Below are 25,168 nucleotides of genomic sequence, written 5' to 3'. Positions count from 1 at the left end.
CACTGCACTCCAGTCTGGGCGACAGAGTGCGACCCTGTCTCAGGAAAAAAAAAACAAAAAAAAGCCACTGGTAACAAAACCAGTGCTAGAATCCCAGCAAGTTAGTGGTGGAGCTGGAATTAGAATCCCAATCTCTTGACCCACTTAAATATATACAATTGATATTCTAAGTGCTTTTCACAAATATTATCTCATTTAATTCTCTCTCCCTCTCGATAGGATCTCACTCTGTCACCCAGGCTGGAGTGCAGTGACGTGATCATGGCTCACTGCAGTCTCAAGCTCCTGGGCTCAAGCAATGCTCCCACATCAGCCTCTTGAATAGCTGGGACTGCAGGTACATGCCACCATACCTGGCTAATTTTTGTGGTTTTTTGTAGAGACAGGGTTTCACCATGTTGCTCAGGCTGGTCTTGAACTCCTGGGCTCAAGAAATCCTCCTACCTTGGCCTCTCAGAGTGCTGGGATTACGTGCATGAGCCACTGCCTCATTTAATTCTCACAAACCTATGAGATAGTGTCACGATTCCCATCTACAGATGAGAAAAATGAGGCTCAGGGAGAGCCATGATTTGTCCAGTGTCATACATACGTAGAAAACAGATCCAGGATTTGAACCCCAGTTTGACCGGCTCCAATTCCAACGCCCTTTCCACTCACTTATCCAGTATCTCTCCCTACACCACACCCAGCCAAGTCAGGCCAGTTCCCCAGACACTCACCCTTCATCCCTGGACATCTCCAGCCAGAGGTCTTTTTTCTCCTCAGCCCACCTTCCCCCACCCGAGGCAATGTTCTTTGCCCCAGATTTGGAGGTGGGGGTGTGGTAGTCTCCCCCGTGGTTCTGGGTACAGGCCTCCATGAACTGAAGCCACGCATAGCCTGGCCTCCTGTGCACAGCCCTACTCCTGTCCTCAGTCATAAATCCCCAGGTCTCAGCTCATAACCATTAGCAAGCGATTGGGCTCATCAGGACGCCTTTATGAGACTCAGGTCAAATAAATGGATTGCCGGAGGTCAGGAACAAGGGATCTCCTTGCCTTGCCTTGCTTCCGAGATGCTGCCACCACCCAGAGGTTGGCAGATTCTGTTTGACTCACAGCTGTAGGTGGAAGTGGGGGCATTGTCACAGTGGGATAAAGATGTACAGTATCCACACCCATAGAAGGAAAAGCGCTTGGAGATGCACATCCTCAGAGAGCCCACAGTCATTAGGGCTGGAGGAACACATACACAGAGGCACATATACACACTCAGACCCCCATCTCTGATTCAAATCCACTCTTCAGCAACCAACCCCCCAACCCCACCCACCTCATATCCTCTGATGTCCTCACACTCCATTCCCCCTTTGAGGTGTTTCCTGAAACACTGCTTCTCAAACACCACTGTGCATACAAATGACCTGGGACCTGGTTAAAATACAGTTTCTGACTCAGCAGATCTGGGGTGGAACCTGAGCTCTGTTTTCTAACCAGCTCCCAGGTAAGGCCAGGGCTGCTTCCCCAAAGATTTTAAGCAATGGTCCTCCCACATTGGAAGGGGAGGGGTTTTCAGTGTAAAAGAGATGGGAGCGTGCAGTTTGGGAAAGCTCCTCTCCCAACACCATACCCCAAATACTGCAGTGCAAACCCAGGTAACTGAACTGTTTCTAGAATGCTGTTACCTCACTCTTTACACGGCTCCCTCTCAATCTTCAAACCTCAGCCCAGTGTCACTTCCTCAGAGAAACTTTCTCTGACCACCCAATTTATTTTATTTTATTGAGACAGAGTTTCTCTCTTGTTGCCCAGGCTGGAGTGCAATGGCACGATCTCGGCTCACAACAACCTCTGCCTCCTGGGTTCAAGCGATTCTCCTGCCTCAGCCTCCCAAGTAGCTGGGATTATAGACATGCGTCACCATGTCTGGCTAATTTTTCATTTTTAGTAGAAACAGAGTTTCTCCATGTTGGTCAGGCTGGTCTTGAACTCCTGACCTCAGGTGATCCGCCCTCCCCAGCCTCCCAAAGTGCTGGGATTACAGGCATGAGCCACCATGCCTAGCTGACCACCCAATTTAAAGGGTCCCTGCTCCACCCTGTCTGTGATTACCTTCTTCACAACAGGTCTCCCAATGGCATGTATGTATTTGCTAACTTGCTTACTCATTTTTTTGTCTGTTTCACTCTCTGAAATGTATGGGCCTTGAGTTCAGGGATTATGCCTGTCCTGTTTATTCATGAATTCTTAGCAACCAGTGCCTAGCACATAGTAGATACGCAGTAAATATTGCTGGATAGGCCAGTCACAGTGGCTCATGCCTGTAATCCCAGCACTTTGGGAGGCTGAGGCGGTCAGATCATTTGAGGTCAGGAGTTCGAGACCAGCCTGGCCAACGTGGTGAAACATCTCTACTAAAAATACAAAAATTAGCTGAGCTGGGCATGGTGGCACACGCCTGTAATCCCAGCTACTCTGAGGCTGAGGCAGGAGAATCACTTGAACCTGGGAGACAGAGGTTGCAGTGAGCCAAGACTGTGCCACTGCACCCCTACCTGGGTGACAGAGGGAGCCTTTGTCTCAAGAAAAACAAAAACAAAAAAAGATTATCTGAAAGAGTATCTGAATCAGGGACAGAGGCAGTAGGTAATCTGAGAAAGTATCTTGAAGGAAGGAAAATGAGAGGAAAAGAACATTGTGTGAAGGGCTTAAGAGAGGCGACTCAAGGAAAGTGGGGAGGCAAGGGTATCCAGATAAGATTGGCCCCACTTGTCCTGGGTTGGTATGACAGGGGTGAGGAAGGGTCCTGGAGGGAGAGATCCTGGGGGTAGCAGCAGATGCTGTGGGGTCTTGGAAACCATGGCAGGCACTAAGAAGACACATGGGCTTCCCTCCACCTCATGGACAAGGACCTTCATTTATTCATTCTTTCCTACACTTGACAAATTCTTACTGAGATCTTATTAGGTGCCAGGCACTGTGGTGGGTGCTGAGTATTCAGGAATGAGCACAATGGATCTGATTCTTGCCCTCCTAGAGATTACAGTCCAGTGGGAGAGACTGACAGTAAACATATTAATATGTCACAGTTGGGCCAAGTCTACAAAGGATAGTGTATAACAGGCATGACGGGTGGTTCCCTAGGGAGAAGTTTCCTTAGGGAGTGGCAGTCACCCAGAGTGCTGATGGGTGGAGGTCAGCCTTGTCAACACCCTGCCAAGCTTTCATCCTGGACATTCCTGCATTTCTCTGCACTGTCCCTTTAAGAGGAGCATCTCTTCCCTGAGCAAAGGCGGATCGGGCACACAGCCTGAGCCTGCCAAGGTTGTGGGCTATAAATCAACGCTGGCACTCCCTTGGCAGTGGGCTCTCCTCTGAGTTGCCCAGATGGCGGGCAAGCCTGGGGCTCCAGGGACAGCCAGGCACTCAGGAGTGGGGAGGCAGGCAAGGTGGGGACACAGCTGGGCCCCAGGCCCCTGATGGCAGCTCCCCACCTCTGTCTAAGGGCCCTAGGCCAGGGAAAATGCCAAAGTCCTTCTATTCTAGTCCCAGGGACCTTCTGACTCCCAAGTCAGTCTGGCCTGGGCTGTTGGGATTATTGTCCCCACCCCAGCCAGGGACCAGGGCCTCATAGGCATCCTCTGAAACCAAGGGTCTTGGATGACTTCTTGGGATCACAGTCTGGTCTAACACCCAACCTGAAAGTTCTGCCTGTGGTTTGACCTTCTTTCCTCTTGCTGTAGCCAAGGTGTCTTCTTTTACCCTGCAGGGAAGATGAAAGACAACAGCTCCCCATTTAGTGGGGGCTTTGGGGATGTGGTGATATCTCCCTCCGCCTTCGCTTTAAGCCTCCCAGAAAAGCAGGATAAAAGGATTCTTCAAGGTCAGCTGGAGAGAGGGAACTCTGCCCTCTTGGGGGGTGCCATCCCTCTGCCACCCTCACAGGTGCTGTGACAGAGGGAACATATGTTGCTCCTACCCCAGAGGACAGAGACAACATCTTAGCAGCCACAGCCCCACAGAGCTGGGCTCAGCAGGCCTTAGCAGAACTGGAAAGGCAGCCTCTCTCCTGGGCCTGGGCCTGGGCCTGGGCCTGGGCCTGGCCTGCGCCTGGGTTGTGGGTGGAGGGCTGGAAGCAAAGCCTGTAGACCCCTCCCCAGAAAGGAATCGACAGGCTTGACTGCTCTCCCCACCCTCACTCCCAAACAGTACAACAGTGGAAAATTCATGGGTTCCAGAACAAAAGAGATTTCCTGGGATGTACTTGTCCCCAGATTTTCTGTGGGAAGTCAAAGCTTACAAGTCCTTAGAGAGTCTTATCTCACACACTCATCATACAGATGAGGAAACTGAGATGCAGAGAAGTTCACCCAGGTCATTTTCAGGTTGTTTTTACTACACCACGTTTGCCACCTGAACAGAAACACCCAGAGCTACCACTAAGCAGGACGTATTAGACTCTAAACGTAGTAGCATAGATGGAGGTTAGATAACAAGTAGAACTCTCAGAATAGTAGATCACAGAAGAAGATGAGAAGCAAAGTAAAGAAAGTGCATTCTCTAAAACAGTGGGGTGGGAGTGGGGAGGGATGGAGCCAAAGAATCAGGTTAGAATTTTGCAAAAAGATAGAAATAGAGAGAACACAGTAGAAGGAGGTGGCATAGAGCCCAGAGCAAGGGCAACTGGGGTGTAGAGCTTCTGGGGTTCTTCATTCAGGACCCCTACATTTCATCTGTCCCAGGCTTCTGGGTATCACCAGCAGTTTAAATTCAGGCCTTATCTGGGCTGATTCTCTTGGCTTTCTCCTTGTTCTCCCGGGATGGCTTATCTGGCTGCCAGAGTCATTTGCCGTCTCTAATTTGTGTTTAAATTAAAGTTCCCACAAACAGAGGTTTAATGTGCTGTTACCAAGAACTCCCGGGCCCCCTGCAGCTCTGGGAAGTTGAGGGGGCTGGGGAGAAGAGGCTAGTCTGCACGCATCCCATTGAAGCTGATCCCACTGGAGTGGATAGCCCAACTAAGCGTCTCTGTCCTGCCTGCTCTGTCCAGAATGGTGATGACAGGGGGCAGGGCAAAGCATGCTCACAAAGGGCCTGGGACAAACATGCCTGTTCAGGGGCTCCTGTGTGGCTGTTCACCCTTTTTCAGGATGGTGAGGAGAAGGCAGGGGAGGTGGGCAATGAGAAGAGGGCAGGGGGTGGAAAATAAGGAGAGAGTAGGAGGCTCCATTCTTTAACACTTGTGTATGGCTCTCACTGTGTGCCAGCACTGTTCCTGGGCACCTCATAACTACAAATTCAACCTTCTCCACAACCTATAAGGCAGGTGCTATTATCATTAGCCCCATTTTTATAGATGGGGAAACAGAGACACACCCAGTATCACACAACTACTAAAGAGGCAGATCCAAGGAGTCAAGCCAGTGCTGTCTAACTCCAGATTCCCAGTGCTATGCTGACACTTAAGCCAAGATTTATCTGTCACCCTCCCAATCCCTTGATCACAAGGTTTCTCTTTGCCAGAGGCTTCTCTTTGCCAGAGAAACTGAGACAGAGTGAAGCTTCCATCCTCCTCCCTAGATCTTTACCTCTCTGGGCCACAGACTTCTCATCTGTAAAATGAGGATTAGATACTAGGAGGGGTTGAGGGTCTGGGAAGGTTTGACGAGACAGCTTGTCAGTGACCAGCACAGGGTAGGTCTCCAGCAGTGGCTGCTTCCTTCCCTGTGGTCTAACCATGAGCCTTGCTGCTGTGCCTTCCTGCACAGGCTCTTAACTCTGCTTTCAAAGGAGCTAGCGGCAGTGATCCTCGCCCCTTAATGAAAACCCTCAGGAGAGCGTTGTCCCTTATTCATTTGTCCAAATTCTCTCTCTTGCTCTGGGAAACCCTGAAAAAGAGGGATAATAAAGCTGAACTGGAGCCCTGACCTGCTCTGTCCCCACCTCCTCTGCACCCAGGTAAGCCAGTCAGGGCGGCAACAGAAAATAAATGACACATTCGAAAGGGTTTCACTGAAGGGTTTAGTGATGTGACAATTTCTTTCTTTTTTTTTTTTTTTTTTTTTTGAGACGGAGTCTTGCTCTGCCGCCCAGGCTGGAGTGCAGTGGCCGGATCTCAGCTCACTGCAAGCTCCACCTCCCGGGTTCACGCCATTCTCCCGTCTCAGCCTCCCGAGTAGCTGGGACTACAGGCGCCCGCCTCATCGCCCGGCTGGTTTTTTGTATTTTTTTTTATTAGAGACGGGGTGAAATACGGTGAAAGTATTAGCCAGGATGGTCTCGATCTCCTGACCTCGTGATCCGCCCGTATCGGCCTCCCAAAGTGCTGGGATTACAGGCTTGAGCCACCGCGCCCGGCCGATGTGACAATTTCTAAAGGCACAGACTGGATGAAGAAAACTAACAAGGGCTAGTGTGGCACCAGGATAGAACTAGCTCTACCAAAGCCCGATGCCAACTGGTGTCACGGGACACAGGAGAGAGGCCACTCAGCAAAGCTGTGACCATGGAGGAACCACAACCACCACCAGAGCTTCAGACAGGCAAAAAGGGAGGCTGGCAGGGAATGGGGAAAACAAATACCCTAACTCCTCTCTCCCTCTTCCCAGCCAGGACCTCTACTGGTGGAGAGATCAGGGGGCCCAGGTGACACAGTCTGCAGAGGTCAGCCTCCCCGGGCAGAGCAGCACAGAGAACACAGTGGGGCAAACAGAAAACCATCCCTATCCCATCCCACCCATGAGTCCCTGCTCCGATACCAAAGCCTTCTCTCTGCTGCTTTATTGCCACTTCTGTCACCGCCTGCAGCCAGTGACTGACAGGGAAGGAGAGTCAAGACTCCTTCTTCAACACAAATACTCCAGCTCACAAGGAAGGTGGGATCCAGGCAGAGGGCAGCTTGAGGGAAGAGGGTTGTGTCTGAAGAGCAGCTGGGCAGGGGCTGCTCACTCCCAGCATGGAGAGACAAAGAGAAGAACTGCACTGGGGTGAGGATGTCAAACGGTGATAGCAAATGACTCTCTTGCCTCAGCATATGATACAAATCACTGTGGATCTTCCTTCCTCCTCCCCTCTCTAGATCGGGAGCCCCTGTGGGGCAGGGATTTTGTCTTGTTCATCCTCGACATCTAGCATAGTGCCTCTTAGGGGCATAATCAGAATTTATTGAATAAATAAGCAAATAGATATGTAAACGAATGAACAAACCCATTTGCAGCTCATACGCACAGCCCTGGGCCCTGGTCAGGGAGCATCGTTGAATGAATGACACGCAGCACTCCTACAGAAGTTTTATTTCAATCAATTCAATCATCTACCACCTCAGATTTCCCTTCAGCCCCTCAGTCATGGGCCACACACCCCACGTTTGTCTCCAGGCTGGCCAGAGGCTGTGCTTTGATGGCACCCACTCAAATGTGCAGTGACCTCATCTGGCTCCTCCTGATGGAGGAATAAGGGGAGTAGCAAGTGACTTCCTTTCTCACAGCAGCCTTCCTGTGAGCTCTTTCTTGGGAGAAATCTTGATCCATGGCAAACCGCCTGTGGTATTCCCGGCTGTAGCCCTTGGCAGGAGATGGGAGGAGAGAATGACAGTGCCAAGGAGGCAGCTGAAGGATCGTCACCCTGGGAGCCACAGCTCTGGCTTGCTTTTTCCAATGGGCCATAAAGACTGAGGGAGGCAGGCAGAAGGGGGCACCAGACTAACAAACTAGAGTTTCAAGTGTAGTCCCCATGCGAAGCCTACCTGGCAAAGCGGTTAGACAGAGACGCTGGGGCTGGGTTCAAGATCCCTGTTCTACCACCTGCTGGCTGTACAACCTTGGGCAAGATACTTGATTACCATGCCTCAGTTTCCTCATCTTAAAAAAAAATGTGAATAACAGTAACGCCTACTTCGTATGGTGGGAAAAAAGAGTAGATGAGTTAACAGTTATGAGATACAGCCAGGCCTGGTGGCATGGGTCCATAGTCCTAGCTACTCAGAAGGCTGAGGTGGAAGGATTGCTTGAACCCAAAAGTTCAAGACCAGCCTGGGTAACATAGCAAGACCGTCCCCTCTTTTTTTTTTGAAACAGAGTTTCAATCTTGTTGCCCAGGCTGGAGTGCAATGGCATGACCTCAGCTCACTGCAACCTCCGCCTCCTGGGTTCAAGTGATTCTCTTGCCTCAGCCTCCAGATTCCAGGGATACACCACCACACCTGGCTAATTTTTGTATTTTGTATTTTTAGTAGAGACGGGATTTCACCATGTTGGTCAGGCTGGTCTTGAACTCCTGACCTCAGGTGATCTGTCCGCCTCGGCCTCCCAAAGTGCTGGGATTACAGGTGTGAGCCACCGCACCTGGCTGCAAGACCCCCATCTCTCTAAAAATGAAAGTTTTGAACTATTTAGGAGAGTACATGATCCACGGTAAGCTCTACATAAATTTTGTTACATAAAATTAAGGTTCTAGTCCCAAAAACTTTTTTTCTGTAATAACCTCAGCCTTGGATACCTCTCATATTTGCTGTAAGAAGCGAACAAATGCATGTGAAAATTGTCATGTGTTTATAATTTTTATTATTTGTCATCAAGATCATGTAAGAGACCTGATTTAGCAGAGGGTGAAGGGATGCCAAAGGGGCTGTCAGTCATCAACTTTGATTATCTGCCTTATTAAGGTCCCCTTCTTGTCAATATCATCAGCTCTTCGGCTTGTTCAAGTCTTTTGTTGACAATATCCAGGCCTCTCATGGTCTCTCCCACACACAAAGGGCCACACAGCAAGGACTGGAAGGAAAAAACCTTTGAAAACAAAACAGGTCCTTCCCTTCCTTAGCCTTGAAGCAGAAATAACCACTAGACAGCAGGCTGTGAGGGAGGACCCCGGCACCTCCACTGTGGCTGCTTTGCCTTTGGGCAGGAGGGGAAACTGATGAGCTTCCTCTGTGGTAGGGCCGCAGGAAGAGATGTTGGCATTTGTTATGAAGTGCTAGGAATAAAAACACACACATGGCCAGGCGCGGTGGCTCACGCCTGTGGTCCCAGTACTTTGGGAGGCCGGGGCGGGTGGGTCACAAGGTCAAGAGTTTGGGACCAGCCTGGCCAACATGGCGAAACCCCGTCTCTACTAAAAATACAAAAATTACCTGGGCATGCTGGCAGGCGCCTGTAATTCCAGCTACTCAGGAGGCTGAGGCAGGAGAATCACATGAACCTGAGAGGCGAACGTTGCAGTGAGCTGAGATCATGCCATTGCACTCCAGCCTGGGCAACAAGAGCAAAACTCCATCCCGAAAACAAACAAACAAACAAAAAACACACACACACACAGACTTATCCCAGTGTCCAGAGCAAATGTTCTGCCACTTACTGCTATGGATGTGATTTCAGATAGCTACTCAAACCCTGAGTCTCGGTTTTTCTCACCTTCAAAATGGAAATATTGATGCCTAATTCAAAGGGTGAAAATCAATGAGCTATAAAAACCCCTTGGTGTATGTCTGGTCCAATAAATGGTAGCTCTTATTAGCTAACATTTTGTAATATTTGCCCACTATCTCCCCCAAGGGATGGAGAAGTAATGCTAACTTCCAGACTAGGAAAGGTAGTGGTAGCAGAAAGTGATTTACAGCTTTGACTTTTTTCACGTTTTCTTTCCAGAGCACATAGTAAGTACTTGTTTGTTCATTCATTCATTGAACAGTGTTTACAAGCTTGAACAACTTGCCATCATTTTGTTCACTTGTATTCACCTTACTCTCACCACTAGAACTGCACAATCCGTGAGGGCAGAGGCAATGTCTGTTGCTAGGTGAGTAACTGGATTGAGCTCAAAGCATGTCTGCAGACTGAAATGGGTCAGGCAAGGAGATGGAAACTGGAGGCCTGGATTCTGGGTTCAGTCATACCTTCAAGAACATAACTTTCCCTTGACCCTGGAGTCTTCACAGACCTTCCTTCCACTGTGAGGCACCAGAGAATCACTTGAGACCAGACTCAGGGAACTCTTCCCTGATGGGAAGACATTCATTCATCCACTCCATGTCTCTGAAGCCCCAAGAGAAGGGTCTGAATCCCCTAGTCTGAAGAATCAGCAAGTGTCCAACATAGCAATCATAATAAAAAGTGAGAATTGATAAAGAAGGGAGCAGCCCCACCTCAGTAACAATAGAAGAAGGAAAATTCCAGCTAGTACATGTACTTAATATTAAAGAAGACATGTGCCAAGACCCTGCTTTCATGGATATTAGGTGTTCCCAAATATAAGAAACACCTATTCTTGCCCACAGGCCTCACTGGATACTATCCAAGATGTCTAGAGAGTAAGAGGAAAGGGAGAATCATAATATCCAAAAGGTGGAAACAACCCAAATGTTCATCAATAGATGAATGGATAAACAAAATGTGGTATATCCATACAATGGAGTATTACTCAGCCATGAAAAGGAATGAAGTACTGATAAATGCTACAACGTGGATGAACCTTGAAAACACTATGCTCAATCAAAGATGCTAGTCACAGAAGGCCTCTTATTATGTGATGCCATTTATATGGAAGTCCAGAATAGGGAAATCTACAGAGACAGAAAGTACATTAGTGTTGTTAAGGGCAAGAAGGAATATGGGTGGATAGGGAGGTGATAGCTAAAGGTTACAAGATTTCTTTCTGAGGTGATGAAAATGTTCTAAAATTAACTATGGTGATGGTTTGACATACCTGTGAATATACTAAAATCATTGAATTGTACATTTTAAATGGTGAATTGTATGATACATGAATTATACCTCAAGAAAGTTGTTTTTTAAAAAGACACAGTAAGGGGTAGGGGGAGGTTGAGATGAAGCAGGAAAACTGTGATCAGAAACAAAGCTCACGGGCTGTCTGTCCTGGCTGCCCTCAAGTCAAAGCCTACATTTCATAGAGGCAATGTTAGGGTGACCCCCCAAGCCACGACTCGGAAAGATAAATTGACCCCAGAAGGTATAGGGCTGGGTCCTTTCTCCCCTGACAGATCCCTTTCTGTGTTTTTTCTGGCACAAGAAACTCTGTCTTCTTATATAAATAGGAGAAATTTATGGCAGTTTTCCCTCTTCTTCTCCCTGGTGGGCTACTAGGAAAGGTCTAGGGGAGGAGGGAGCCTGAAATTCCAAAAATAAAAATGTGGGAAGCCTGGAGGGGGTCGAGAAGCCTCTTTGCCTGCCTTGGCTCTGGCCCCAGCTCTCCTTTCCGTTTGCATGTTTGACCATCTGGGTGATGAGGACGGTAGAGAACTGGTGCAGCCCATTCTCTCTTCAAGCCCAAAAGAGATGGGTCCCAAGGCAGATATCCGACAGGAGGGGCACAAGGGAAATCAAGGAAATGGGCTCAGCTGTCCCATGGAATCATTAGAAGAGACACAGACCACTGCCCTCCTTCCCAGATTTAGTTATTTTTGTACCTCCCTGTTTGTTGAGGCAGCCTGATACAGTGGGAAGAGAACTCGTCCTGGATTTAGAAAGACTGACAGAGAAACCAAGTGTGTGACCTTAAGCAAGTCATATCTTCTCTCTGGGCCTCACCTGTAAAAAGAGGGAGGGGACTGAATTTAATCAGGGGTTTTCAAATCGATTTTGACTCTGGGGTCCTTCCTTCAAATAAAACCGTATGTAGTGACCCAACATAAACACGAGTAGCCTGCTGAGCTTCTTGAAGGTAGGAATGGGAGTCTCGGGACCCTGTGGTGACTGGCGAGAGGCTTGTCCAAGCACAAGATGATCTCCATGGCTTTTCCAGCCCTGTCCTCCGTAGGGATTTGCCCCCATGGTGAAGAGGCTCAGCTCTGCACACCCAGTGCGCTTTAAATCCAGCTCCAGCCCCTCCTGCATGTCCCTCAGCACATAACTTACCTTCCTTAAACCCCAGTTTCCTCATGTGTAAATTGGAATAATAGTAACACATATCTCAGAGGATTGTCATGTAGATTATATTAAATAATGTGCATAGGGTCCTTCGCATACTATCTGGCTCAATCAATATTATTACAGTTATTCCGTGATCTGATGTAATCCTTTTCTTTTCTTTCTTTCTTTTTTTTTCTTTCTTTTTTTTCTTTTTTTTTTTTTTGGAGACAGAATCTCATTTTGTAGCCTAGACTGGTGTACAGTGGCATGATCTCGGCTCACTGCAACCTCTGCCTCCTGGGTTCAAGTAATTCTCCTGTCTCGGTCTCCCAAGTAGCTGGGATTACAGGAGTGTGCCACCGTGTCCAGCTATTTTTTGTATTTTTTAGTAGAGATGGGGTTTCACCATGTTAGCCAGACTGGTCTCGAACTCCTGGCCTCAAGGGATCCGCCTGCCTCAGCACCCCCACAGTGCTGGGATTACAGGTGCGAGCCATTGCATCTGACCTGATATAATCTTTTTAATTTGAAATGTCTGGTGTGAGAAGGTGAATTAGAAAGGATGACGGCGAGGTCTTGGTGAGGTGCCGCCATATCATCCGTACTCGGTGCGGAGCTTCCAGCAGCGCTATGTTGGGCCACAGCATCCGGAGGTTCACAACCTCTGTGGTCCGTAGGAGCCACTATGAGGAGGGCCCTGGGAAGAATTTGCCATTTTCAGTGGAAAACAAGTGGGCATTACTAGTTAAGATGTGTTTGTACTTTGGATCTGCATTTGCTGCACCCTTCCTTATAGTAAGACACCAACTGCTTAAATCATAAGGATGTTTCAGTTCGTCCATTTAACAGATATGAAGAGCATTTTAAGAGATACAGCCTCTGGAAATGGATCAAACTCTAACTCATGGCATACTAGATATGTTTGTCAATAAACTTATGACATGAATTCTTAATGCCTCTTTTTTGAAATAGGGAATGTAATACTTGGCCATTTGCCTACTTTATTAATTTGGGTAACATTCCAGTATTACTCTGTGATTTAGCTTATTTAATAGTGTTAAACTAAGGTTATATTAAATTTTTGATTCCCAGGTCAGGATTTTGTTGGTAATTTATGCAATAAAAGGGAAATACAAATCAAAAAAAAAAAAGAAAGGATGACAGCAAAACTGCTATAACATAAAGGCCCCAAAACACAGTAGCATATAGAACACAGAAGTTTATTTCTCACTTAGTCTGGGAGGAAGCAGTTCCAGACAGCAGGCAGCTGGACAGTTCCACCTGGTCAGTCGGGGACGTGTGTTCCTTTCACACCTTTGCTGTGTCTTCACGTAGGGATGTCTTTTCAGTTGCCTGGTCAAACCTGTCTCAGGCACATCTGCCCAGCTCATGAAAGAGAGAATACAAAGGAGAATTGACCCAATGTCGTCAGGCTTTGAGGACATGCTCACCTCACATTCCCCTATGTCTACACCTGGCAACAAGAGCAGCTGGGAAATGTGGTGTCCAGCTGGGTGTCTCTCTACCCTCGTGCAGCAAGAAAAGAAGAGATTTTAGTGGACATGGGCAGTCTTAATCCAGGGCTCAAACCCACATCTGAGCTGTCCTCTTCCTCTTTTCTTCCCAAAGGAAGGGAAATAAAGTCTACAGCCCAGAAAACAATGTGACCACCCATCCCCTATCCAATCAGGTCCCTGCCGTTCATACCAAGATCAGCAGTCTCGGGAAAGTGGCTTGGAAGCCCCCCTCCAGAAAGACCACCCTTCTGTCCATCTTCTTCACATGGATGGATGTGAGAAAAGTTTCTGTCCCCACTGCCTGCCTGCCACTCCCTCTCTCAGTTTCAGCTCATGCTCTAACCCTTTGTTCCCAGTCACCAAGAGTGACTACAAATGCGGGGAAACAGGAGGACCTGAACCAGTCATGGAAGTTGAGACTGGGACACAGAAGCCATGCTCAGGGCAGCCTAGGCATGGGTTCTGATGCCAGGAAACCCAGCTACTACTGTGTAACCTAAAGCAGGGATTAAGCTCTCAGAACTTCAATGAACTCTTTTGGAAATAGGGATAAGAAACCCACTTGTCAGGGCTGTTGTGAGCATCAAATGTGATCACGTATGTACCTAGTACCTAGTATGCCCTCAATAAACGGTACCAGCAAGGCAAACCCAAGGCAAATTGAATTCATATCCATTACTCTGACCCAACCTTTGCATAAACCCTTTTTTTCTCCTTCCTTGCCAATGCATGGCTCCCTCCCTCTTCTTTACTTCCTATTCTCATTCCCCTACCATCTGAACCCTGGTCTGGAATCTCTTTTCTCAGGAAGTCTTCCATGACTGAAAAATTCCTGCTCGGCCACTTCCCATTCCAACACTCTGTCTTCGCCCATCTTCCATCTACCCCATGGTCCTGGCCCAAGTTTACATGTGTCCCATCCCTCCCTTCAGAAAGCATGCAGCAATGGAAGGGCTTTAAGTTTGACATCAGGCAGATCAGAGTTCAGATGCCAACTCTGCCAAGTTCTAGCTTTAGGACTTTGTCAGATCACTTCCTCTCTTCAAATCTCTGTCTTCCCAAACCTCTGGTGAGGTCAAGTGTGTGTGGGCTGGTACATAGAGGATATTTAGTCTCCTTTGCTCTACCCAACCTCCCCCAACTCACATTCCCAGGACTAACTCTCTACCAATAGGAGTTATTACACCAAGAAAGTAATTCTACCATTACCAGCCCCACCCCAACCCCACCCAGGGAAAAAGAAGTGACTTCGAGTCTATGGGTCTTGGAGGGACCACCAACCCAAGAGCTAGAGCAGAGGAAGAATTTGGATATCCCAGCTTCCAGGGTTATAGGATCTCTCCCCAAGCCCTCATATGCAGCCCCAGTTGTAGAACTAGCTTCAGGAATAGGAGTGAAAGAGTTCAACTGATTCCAATATTAGCCTGTAAGTAGTAACTCACCTGTGCATCTATTTCTGACCTTTCTAGATCAGAAGAGCAACAATACCAATGGCAACTAATGCTTACATAGTGTTTCCTATGGGAAGGCATTGTTCCAGGCTCTTCGTACATATAACTCATTTAATCCTGACAGCAGCCTTTGAGCTAGGTACTATTAACCCCATTTTACAGACAAGGAAACTAAAGCACAAGGGGTTAAGTAACTTGCCTAGGTCATACAACTCACATAAGGCATGACCGAGATTCAAAACCAGGCCATCTAGCTCCAGAATCCATCCTGTTAACCACTCTGCCATAAAAAGAGTTAACATTTACTGGCAGTTTCTATGTGCCAAGCACTGTGGAAAACACATGACATGTATTTCTTCTAATTCAGAATAACCCCCTGAGATAAGTTCTATTATTATTATCCCTGTTTTACAGGTCAAGAAACTAAGGCAGAGAGAAAAGTTAAGCAATTTGCCCTGAGTCACACAGCTAGATATTAATAGTTTCAGAACTCCTAGCTGTTTTGCCTCAAATCCCACCTCCCCACCCCTGCCCGAAGCCCCTCCCCTTCTAGGTGGGTTGTTTAGTTCCTAGCACCAGTTCTTCACAAATCTACTTTATCCCCACAGCCTACAACTCTTGTTCTCCAAAACTCCTGTTGACCTCCATTCCTTTCCCTTCCCACTTTCTCCCTAGTCCCTCCGCTCCCCACAAAGTCCCCCAAACCATTCTGTCCCTCTCCCTCTGCTCCCCTCCCACCCTCCCCCACGACTCCTGCTGAAACAGATGAATTTCACCAAAAAAGACCATCAGACTTTCCCCAATCAAGCCCCCACTGAGCCTGATCGCACACCCCTAGGGAAGGCACCACAGTTGCTAAGCTGGAGAGCCAGAAATAAAATCCTCATTCTACTTCCCTGCCCCCTCTTCCCATCACTCATCTGGGAATCCAGGGCGAAGAAGGAAGCTAAAGTGCAGAGCATTCATTTAATATTAACAAATTGAAATGAATTCTTTTAATGCCAATTAACTTGGAGCGGCCCCTTATTAATAGTAATTTAGATTCATACTTGGGAGAAGCAGGGACGGGGGTTGGGCCAAATGTGCCCAGAATGTCAATGTGACTGGGGAACTGAGAGGGAGGGGCGGCAGTTTTACTTCTGCCCAGTTGGGTTCTGTTTCCCTGAGAGAAATGGACAGTCACTGGAGGTGGATCTTTGGGAAACACAATACTCTTGTAATTTTATTTTTGTTACTTCAAGAAATCTGAATAGTTTGAAACCATGTCACACCATTTTAATAGTTTATTTTCATGGTAATGCTAAAAAGAAGAATTTCCTCAGAGTTGGGATTTACTCCAAACTCTCTCCTAAGCCAAACCTTACTAACCAAAGGGACAAGTCCCCAAGTCAGCTCTCTATCCTTCTTTGTTCAGAGCTAGAGCCAGAGATGAATATTGGCTTCCCCAATCCCTACCCCTTCTACCTTAACCAAAACTAAAAGGAAGAATCAACACTGTGTGGTCTCTCTGAGAAGTCTCCCCCAGGAGGTAAAAGACCCAAAGGGCTGACCCCTAAGCTAACAGCTTACATTTAAGGAAGAAAAACAATCTGCTTGCACTTTTCTTAGAATTTAGGGAAAAAATGAGAAGTTAAAATTCGATTTCATGTATCAGAGAGTTCTCCAGAACACAGCCAACTGGAAAGAACTTAGTCCCAAATGAAAAAGTTGAACAGAAATTCTGCTCTCACTCGTTTTGCTGGCTTGGAGGTCAGACTGGAGGTGTACTGAACTAGAACCAGAGCATAGGCTCTGAGCCAAGAAGGACACTGTCTACTTCTCAGGCATCCCTCCTTGGCTGGGAGGAGAGGGGAGGATGAGGCCGTTAGAAGCTGAGAATTGTGGAAGCTGGGGATGGAAGTTCTGAGATGGAGGAGGCAGGCGTACGAAGGAGGTCAGGGAAAGGCAAGTAAATCTACTAACCATTGAAGTTTATAACATAAAAACCTTAAAAATGGTTTAACATGCAAAATATTAATTTTTAAAAAGAGGTCAAGTTTTAAAGAAGGGAAAATACCTCAAATTTAAACATAATAAAAAGGAGGAAAATACACAAAACATTTCAAGCAAATTGTTCTTCAGAAGAGGAGAGGTTGGAATTAATCAAAAGACTTTTTTACACACATGCACACTCCCAGAGTTTCCCAAACAATAAATTCATTTACAAAACAAAAAGAGGAATCAACACAAAACCTCATCCACACACAGAGAAAAATAAATTGTGGTGATTCTGTAACAGCCGAAAAACTAGTGAGGGAGGAGAAAAATGAATAAACTCTAAATCTATTAGGTGATATTTATAAATAGTAAAATTGGAGGATGGAATGGAGAAAAGAGTTGAACTTATCATTAAAGAAATAACACATGTGAAAACATAAGGTATAACTCATCCCCAAAGAAAAGTAAACTCTCCATAAAGTAGCAAGTATACAAATTTATTGAAAAAGAGGAAAGTACTACTCACCCCCGCCAATAAAAGTGTATTAATTTGAATTAAAATTTTCTCCAAATCCGAGATAGGTTACACAAAAGAATACAAAAATGTTTTTCTTTCAACTAAGAGGAAAAATAAAATCCGATTTAAGTTGACTAATAGGACAGGAAGGGAGGCTGTGGTTTGCAGGTGCCAGTAAACGGGATGGGGGTAGTGAAGAGTTTGAGGGGTAGAGGACAAGCTTACCTCGTTTTGGAGCCGCAGCGGCCAACAGGAGTGGGCAAAGAACCCTGCCAGTGCCTGCGTGATAGGGGAAATAAGGAGTGGGGTATTCGGGTGCCCCTAGAAGAATGAGGAGGATGGAAAGACTGGGGGTGCCCATCTCCCCTCCTCTGCCCGCCTCCCTCCCTCCGGTACTCAGGCCTAGAGAGCTACTGAAAGTTACAAATTGCTTCCATTATTAGCTCATCCCGGGCGGCCTGGTCATTGGCCAGCCCCCGGCCACGTGGTCCCTCGTACCAATCGATCGAATTTCTAGTGGCAATTCTCTGTCTGTCCCTCGGCTCTGGGGAGAAAGGGGGGGCTGTGGCGTGGGGGCTGAGGAGGGGCTAAGGCGGGAGGGGCTCCTCATCACTTCACCCTCCCTTTTCGCCATGTGGGGGCCCTCAGCGCCGCCCCAGAAGAGGTCGAGGGAATGTTGTGGGCTGGGGCACACCGGCAGGGCAGAAACTGGAGGAAGCGAGAGACGTCGCCAGGGACCCAGGGACCTCTCCCTCCAGTTCCCCGGGCCCGCCCGGCCCTGCTCGCCACTCCTGCTATAGCGCCCACTCTGTCCCGGGCCGTCCCGCGCCAGCAGTGTAGCCCCCAGCCCGGGCGCCTGAACGCTCTCCCTCCGGATCACTGCTCGGGTCCCCACTTTGGCGACCGTGCCCCCGAGTCCCGCTTCCCCGAGGCCTGCTCTGGATCAGGCGCCTGCGCCTTCAAGGGTACCCGGCCCGCCTGCCCTCCCCAAGGGCCGAGTTTGCGCTCCTCCTGGAATCGTTTGAGAGAAGGACAAACTTTTGAGAGGATGGAAATCTAGAGGAGCCGGTCTGCAGTAGGTAAGCTGGGCCCGGGAAGTAGGTAAGCTGGGCCCGGGACGGGTGCGATTCGGCCCGAGAACAATCTGTCTCTCCCCGTCCCGGTCTCTCCCTCCCCTTACCCCTGTTTCCCCCGCAGGCTGACACTAATCTGCCTTCCCCCGGAGAAATTCGGGCTGGGGTTGGGCTTCTGTCAGATGCATGGGATCAGACCAGCTTTCCTCCCCGAGCTTAGGGACTAAGGTGGCAGCTGGCAGAGGAGGGGGAGGGTTGCTTCCGAAACTGGGGATTGAGGGGAGGGTTAGGGGCTGAGAAACCCAGAGTCTGAGGGAGACGACTTCTTTCCTCAAATGCAACTTGGGGGAACTTCGGAAAAGTTTTTTGAGGGGAGATGGAGAAGGGAGCGGAGTTGGGGTTTCCAGGGCTAAAGTGGGAGAGAGGGTGCTCCGCTTCCCGTACTGAAGGATGTGCGTGCTTGTTCCCCAGTCGGCATCCATTACCAGCCTAGAAAAACCCAGCCGCGTCCCAAACCCGCTCACCCCAGCAGGCCCTTAGAGACTCTTGGAGATCCCCAGACACGCCCCGCGGAAAGGGAAGGAAGCGCCAGCCGGAGTTTTCGACTCTGCCGGGACAGGGCGGGGGATCCGCCCAGCGCCTTAGTCCAGGACTGCCCAGGTCTCTGCTGTCCTGGGACCTTACGTTGATTCTAAGTTAGGAGTGATCCGAGAGAAGGAACAACTCCCCAAAGTCTTCTTTTTTTTTTTTTTTTCTGAAGCCAGTTTGAGTCAGAGACCCATCTCCCTAAGATGGAGCCAAGCGCGTGCCCCCTCCCGCCTCCAGCACAACCTCCCGCTCTTCCAGTTCCCAAAGCAGGGCAAGGAAAAGGCCCCTACTCCCCTCCCAGGACTGAGATTTCCTCCTCCACCCAAGAGATGCCCCAGGAGGAACGGCTGGGGAGGCTCTTCCAAGGGCAGTTTAAGGCCGAGAGTGGGTTCAGAGGGCACAGCTGAACTTGGGGCCCAGGACAAGGGGGGAGGGCAGACCCAGGCGGGTGTAGAAGCTGCCGGGTGGCCTGGGGAAGTGGACTAGGACAGAGGCCGCTGCAGGTGTTGGGGGATACCCTGGAGCCCCGGGGTGTTCCCGGGCGGGGAGGTCTGGCCAGGCGGCAAGGGTCTATGTTGTGCCTTTAATGTTTAAGTTGGGCCCCTCCTGGGGAGCCCCCGGCTGGAGGAGCCAGGCAGGTGGCAGAGGCCACTTTCAGACTCCTTGGAAAAGGCCAGGAAGGGATGTGGATCCCAGGAGAGAAAATTCCCACGTGGAACACGTGGTGCTCTGGCCCTTCCTGGGTAGACACCTCCAGAGGCCACTTGGCCCTGCTGGGTCAGAAGCGGCAAATCTGCCCAGGCCTTTGTTTTCGCTATTCCTGAAGTTTTTCTGCTGTGGCCCAGCAGCTGCCCTGGCACCTGCTGGGCATCTGCTCATTGGCAAGCCCCGGACAGAGTTGGACTGGCCTAGCTGAGAGGTTTAGGAAGGCTTCCGCTGGCACTGCCTACAGGGAGTTTGGCTTGGTCCCCTAAGGAAGGGGCCTTTGAGAGGGATGTGTCCAGGGACAGACACAAAACCCACTGATATTCAAAATGAATGTAAACCCTTTTCTTTCCTTATATACCGGGGCCCTTCACATCTCTGCAGTCCAGAGGATTTGGATGGAAGGCCTCATCCATCCCCAGTCCCAAAGCAAAGGCGGGAGGGGGCACGCGCTTGACTTGGGCGTCTTCTTGCAGGCTGCTGGGGCTTTGTGCGCTCTGAGAGAAGGTGTCTGGTCCTCTGCCTACCCCACTCCCCCTTTGATGAATGTGGTCCTTTTTGCTCCTGCCTCTCCAATACTACCCCCCGCCCCAACCCCCAACACAATCCCACAGATCTATGGGACTCTCTCTCTTTTTCTCTTTCCTTGCTCCTCTTCCCTTTTCTTCTTAGGATTGATGGAGTGACAGCAGTTTGGCAAGGCTTCCCTAAGCCTGTAATGGGGAGCTGTGGACCCAACCCTGACTTCTCAAGTTGGGCTAAACAGCTCTATTCCTGGGCCCTTGAGATTGAGTCTCAAGTTGAGAGGAGTTGAGAAAGAAATGCATGAAGGATGGCTGGGCTGACACAGGACAAAAACCTCGACTGGGGAGGGGCCAGTTTTATGCCTTGTGCCTACTGCGAATGAGAGGGAATTTAGAAACAAAGGAAGATAAGAGGGCGGCCTAGGGAAACAGCATAAAGGACTGGAAAAATTCAGAACAACAAAGAGAAAAGACTGGGAGAGAGGAAAAGATATGAAAAAGCCCTAATGCTGGAGACAGAAAGGTATTCTGGAAGGGTGGCTGGGATAGAGATAATATGAAAGGAATATTGATAAAAGGCAGAAGGAAGAAGCAAGACTAGGTTTGTTTGGGTTTTTAAGATTAGAGATAGTCTGGGGCCTGTTAAAATAGAAAAAAGAAGAAAAAAGATTAGAGATAAAGGCAGAAAGGAAGAGAAAAGAGAAAAATAGGGAAAGAAACAGAAAGCAAAAGAAAGGAGAGAGCTAGAGTATAAGAAAAAGGAAGGGAAAGAAAGGGAGGTAAAAGTGAGAAAAAAGAAAGGGAAGGGAGACAGAAAGGTAGAAAAGGAGGAAATACAGGGACAAGGAAAAGAAGCAAGGATGGGAAGGAATGGAAGAAAAAGAGAAAGTGAAGGTAGGGCAGAAATGAAGCAAAAGAAGGAAGGAAAAAATGAGAAATGAAGATGCAGTGAGATAAAGAAGGAAGAAGGGGAGTGAGGGGAAGGGGGGTAGAGAGAGAGAAAGAGAAACATGAACTCAGCTAGGGTTAACAGTTAACAGAAAGGGGATCCCGGTTCCTGAGGAGCACAGGGAGGGAAGAGGAGATGGAGGGTGAGCAGAAAGCCCAGTTGGAGCCCCTCCCTGCTTCACCTTGGGCTGCGGAGGCCCTGACCACCACCACTCTGCCTCTCCAGGACCCAGCCCTATGAACCGGGGGACGTACAGGCAGGGGCCAGCTGCCTGCATACGGGCTTCTCCAAGAAGCTGAGCGAGCTGGAGTTCTTCCTGCAGCCCTACCTGCCCCCGGCACAGCCTGCCAAGCTGGATGTGTGGCCTTGAGGCTGTATGACATGCAGGTCCAGATCTGGTTCCAAAAGCTGCACATGAAGTAGAAGAGGCCAGTGAGGCAGGGACTGGTCATGGATTCCCACCCTGGCGGCCCCTTCTCCTGGGCTCAATTCTCACCCGCAGCCCCAAGCGCCTCCATTCCCACCCTGCTGCAAGAGGCTGTCTGAAGACTGGGCAGCTTTGTTCTGGGCTTGGAGGTACTCTGGTTCTGTGACCTTGGGCCTGTTTGATCATTTGTTGTTGTTTTGTTTTTTGTTTTTTTAGACGGAGTCTCACTCTGTTGCCCAGGCTGGAATGCAGTGGCACAATCTCAGCTCACTGCAACCTTCGCCTCGCGGTTCAAGTGATTCTCCTGCCTCAGCCTCCTGAGTAGCTGGGATTATAGGCATGCGCCACCACGCCCAGCTAATTTTTGTATTTTAAGTAGAGATGGGGTTTTGCCATACTGGCCAGGCTGGTCTCGAACTCCTGACCTCAAGTGATCCGCCCACCTCAGCCTCCCAAAGTGCTGGGATTACAGGTTAAGCCACTGTGCCCAGTGATAATTTGTTAAATGAGCCCTTTGCACTGGAGGGTTTTTCTGTAGTTTTGGTTAGCCTGCCTGAGTATGTGCAAATGAGACAGGGATGAAGATAAGACCTAGTTCACTTTTCGAGGGTGGAAGGCGGGTGTGGGGGTGTAGGGGGTGGGAGGATGGGGGGCTGGGAGTGAGATCTTCATTTTCTTCCATTGGTGAGAAGAAAAATCTTCCTCCTTTGCTATCCTTATCTCCACCCCTGCCCCAGAAAACCACCTTTCAGGTCAAGGAGTTTCTCCATGCCAGGAGGGGTTGGATTCATCTGCAAAGAGCTTGGGGGACGTTTGCAAATCCTGGAAGAGCCAGAGAAAGGATCTCATACATGAAAGGGAAGGAAGACATTCCCTACCAGGGCAAGTGGACCTTAGGTCTGCAGTAGATTTCACTGAATTCACACACACAAAGAGATGAATTGGTAAGGTGACTTTCGATTCAGCTATAGAGAGAATCAGCTTGAGGTTTCTGGGTATCTTCAGCCTGTTGGGCTGCACTCCCCATGCCCTGCTCACGTGCTCTGGTTGATTCACAAGGTTTCTTAGAGCCAATTCCTTTGTCTCCCAAAAGTGGGATGGGGCAGGTCACTGAGGTCAGCCAGTTCCTCCAAGGGCAGTGTATGCCTTGAGGATGGGCTGGGGCACCCCCAAACCACTGGCTGGCTAGAAAGGCATGTTCACAGTAAACCTTGCCGTGCTCTCAGGGAGGCCTCTGACCAGCACTGTCTAGCATTGCTCTTTAAGCTTTTCCTCCCCTCTTTTGTCTAGCTTCTCCCTTCCTTTATTTCTCTTTCTCTCTCTCTTCCTTCCAACCTTTCTGATTTCTCTTTTTTTCCCTTTTCATCCAGTCCAAGTTGGGGATCTTGTACTATCTTTATACTCCAGATCGCTCAGCTCTAAGCCCTTTAGGCTGGTTAACATGCACCCTGCCCTCAAGAGTTCATTATGTGGATGCAAATAGCAGGATTAGAAGATGGGGAGGGAGCAGCTGGGCTCGGTGGCTCACTCCTGTAATCCCAGCACTTTGGGAGGCCAGGGGAGAAGGAATGCTTGAGCCCGGGAGTTCAAGACCAGCCTGGGCAACATGGCAAAACCGTCTCTATGAAAAATACAAAAATTAGCCAGGCATGGTAGTGTGCACCTGTAGTACCAGCTACTCGGGAGGCTGAGGCGGGAGGATGGCTTGAGCCCAGGAGACGTAGGTTGTAATGAGCTGAGATCATGCCGTTGCACTCCAGCCTGGGTGACAGAGCAAAACCCTGTTTCAAAAAAAGAAAAAAAAAAAAAAGATGAGGCGGGAAATGGGGAGTAAGCTTTGCTAACCAGATGTGGGATGAATAAATTAGTTTTATGTATTAATCATGATTATGACCTTCACATCCCCTTGGCTCACCCCTAGACAATTCTTCCCCACTCCCAGCCATCTGCAAGCCACAGTCAGCCTGTCCCTGTTCCCGAAAATGGAATTGCTGATGCCCCCAAGGCTGTTACTCTCCCAGGGTGAGTGAGAGTGAGGTCAATGACGCCAGGTCGGAGCCTCAAACTCTTAAATAAGCAAAGCATATTTCCCTATTCCTGATGCATTTAGGGGTCATCTATCCCTTGGAATGGAGAGGCTGGCGATTCTGGCTGGTGGCTATCTTTCCACAGAACACCGCTGATTAGCCAGGCCCACCGCCATCCACATCTGCTCGGCAAAGAAGGAAGGTAGCTTGTTCCAGACCTTGGTGAGCGGCTGCAGACTGCCTGCCTAGAACAGCCTCCTTACTCCAGCCTGGCAGGGAAGGAAGGAACCTGACTTGCTTTGCAGGATCTGGAATCTCAGCGCGCAGAGCTGAGAGCCGCAGTTGCATCCTGGAGCCTGATGTTAGAAGCAGCTTCTGTCTCTGGGTTCTTGCTGCCATGGCCTCTGCTCTGTTCAGTTTGCTGTTTTTTCTCCCCCATGTTGGGGTGGGGGGGTACAGGGAAATAAAATGTTTTCTCCCAGGCCCTTAATCCTTCCCCATGCCTCCATCAGCCTCAGAGCTGCTGACAGTCATGAACTGCAGCTTCCAGCTCTGCCCATAAGCTACCCAAGCAAATTCAAATTCTCTTCTGACCAGGAGGAAGGGCAGATGCTCCCTCCTTCCTCAAGCCTCCCTGGCTCGTTGATCCATTTTGAGGGCATTTGGGGGTCAAAATTGAGACCAGATTGCTTCGGTTTGTATAAAATTAGCATTTCTTATCACACCAAAGGCCACACCTGTTCTCTGCCCTCACAAACCAGTGAGGATGTAAAGGTTTGTTGAGGTGGAGGAACAGAAGTGAAATGAACAATCTGCTCCATTTAGAAGTCAGTCGCTTCAGCTGTTCATTCCACTAATATTATATAGTACCTACTCTGTGCCAAGCATTGCCTCTACCTCAGTTTGCCACAAATATGAAAAAAAAAGTTTTGCACCTGTGAGACTTCAGTGTGTTGTGGACCAATATACAAATAAAACAATGGAAAAGAAAGTGTGGTTCGGAGTCAGCTGATTCTTATTGCAGCTTTCCATGTGCTGGGTCTCAGAGCTCCTGACTTCCCAGCTCCAGCTACCCAGCCCCAGCTGGTTGACAAGCAGGACTTCCCTGGGGCCCATGTGTTTTCCCCACTGGAAAAATGTTAGAATGGGAGCAAGAGGCCTGTGCTGGGATCAGCCACCACGGAAGTCCCAAAATAAAGGGTTTGGGATGGGCGGCGGTGGGGCCCTCCAAAACATTGCTTCGTCAGAGGTGAGAAGGGTAGGGGTGATGTGATATGTTTCTCCAGGTTGCAGAGCAGGTCTGTGAGTTTGCCTTGGTGTAATCACGTGCCTCAAGGTGATAACAAGGGTGTGCATGTGTGAACGAGCTGAATGGGGGCAGATAAGTGTGCCTGTGCCAGGCCCAGACGCCTGCACAGTTGCCGGTGTGTGTGTGTGTGTGAAGGGGGATAGAGGTGCCTGCAAATCTGAACATATCTCTCCATACATGACCCTCGGTGTATGTGAGAGTGTGTGTACCCGCTGAATTATTATAAAATTACACCGACCCTTACAGAAAATCCATACCA

The 25,168-nt window shown here is 49.0% G+C and overlaps 2 protein-coding genes and 1 long non-coding RNA gene across 3 annotated transcripts in view; 2 read left to right on the top strand and 1 right to left on the bottom strand.

The window, feature by feature from the left end:
* Positions 1-9,158: 9,158 nt before the first annotated feature.
* Positions 9,159-25,168, bottom strand: part of SMUG1 (single-strand-selective monofunctional uracil-DNA glycosylase 1) — a 72,213-nt gene continuing 56,203 nt past the window's right edge. The window contains exons 7-11 of the mRNA XM_030938730.1: positions 21,475-21,554; positions 17,533-17,586; positions 13,077-13,223; positions 11,404-11,524; positions 9,159-9,179 (exon numbers count right to left, since the gene is read on the bottom strand). Of these exons, the coding sequence (XP_030794590.1) occupies positions 11,457-11,524; positions 13,077-13,223; positions 17,533-17,586; positions 21,475-21,554 (349 nt within the window). The 3' untranslated portion in view covers positions 9,159-9,179; positions 11,404-11,456. The remainder of the gene's footprint in view (positions 9,180-11,403; positions 11,525-13,076; positions 13,224-17,532; positions 17,587-21,474; positions 21,555-25,168) is intronic.
* On the top strand, positions 12,422-12,996 carry LOC115899930 (cytochrome c oxidase subunit 7C, mitochondrial). Its single transcript, XM_030938732.1, has one exon. It carries the CDS (start codon positions 12,476-12,478, stop codon positions 12,665-12,667), a length of 192 nt encoding a protein of 63 aa, XP_030794592.1. The 5' UTR covers positions 12,422-12,475; the 3' UTR covers positions 12,668-12,996.
* On the top strand, positions 17,808-24,591 carry LOC104670570. The gene is made up of 2 exons (XR_004059549.1): positions 17,808-18,386; positions 23,684-24,591. It is a non-coding gene; the product is annotated as an uncharacterized LOC104670570 (long non-coding RNA).

Source organism: Rhinopithecus roxellana, chromosome 10 (assembly GCF_007565055.1).
Source record: "Rhinopithecus roxellana isolate Shanxi Qingling chromosome 10, ASM756505v1, whole genome shotgun sequence".
Lineage (NCBI taxonomy): Eukaryota > Metazoa > Chordata > Mammalia > Primates > Cercopithecidae > Rhinopithecus > Rhinopithecus roxellana.
Note: the sequence above shows the minus strand (reverse complement) of the source record. Positions and strands in the feature narration are given on the sequence as shown.

Bases quoted from the DNA above. Each gene is read 5' to 3' on its own strand.
- LOC115899930 (XM_030938732.1), top strand. From the start codon at position 12,476: ATGTTGGGCCACAGCATCCGGAGGTTCACAACCTCTGTGGTCCGTAGG.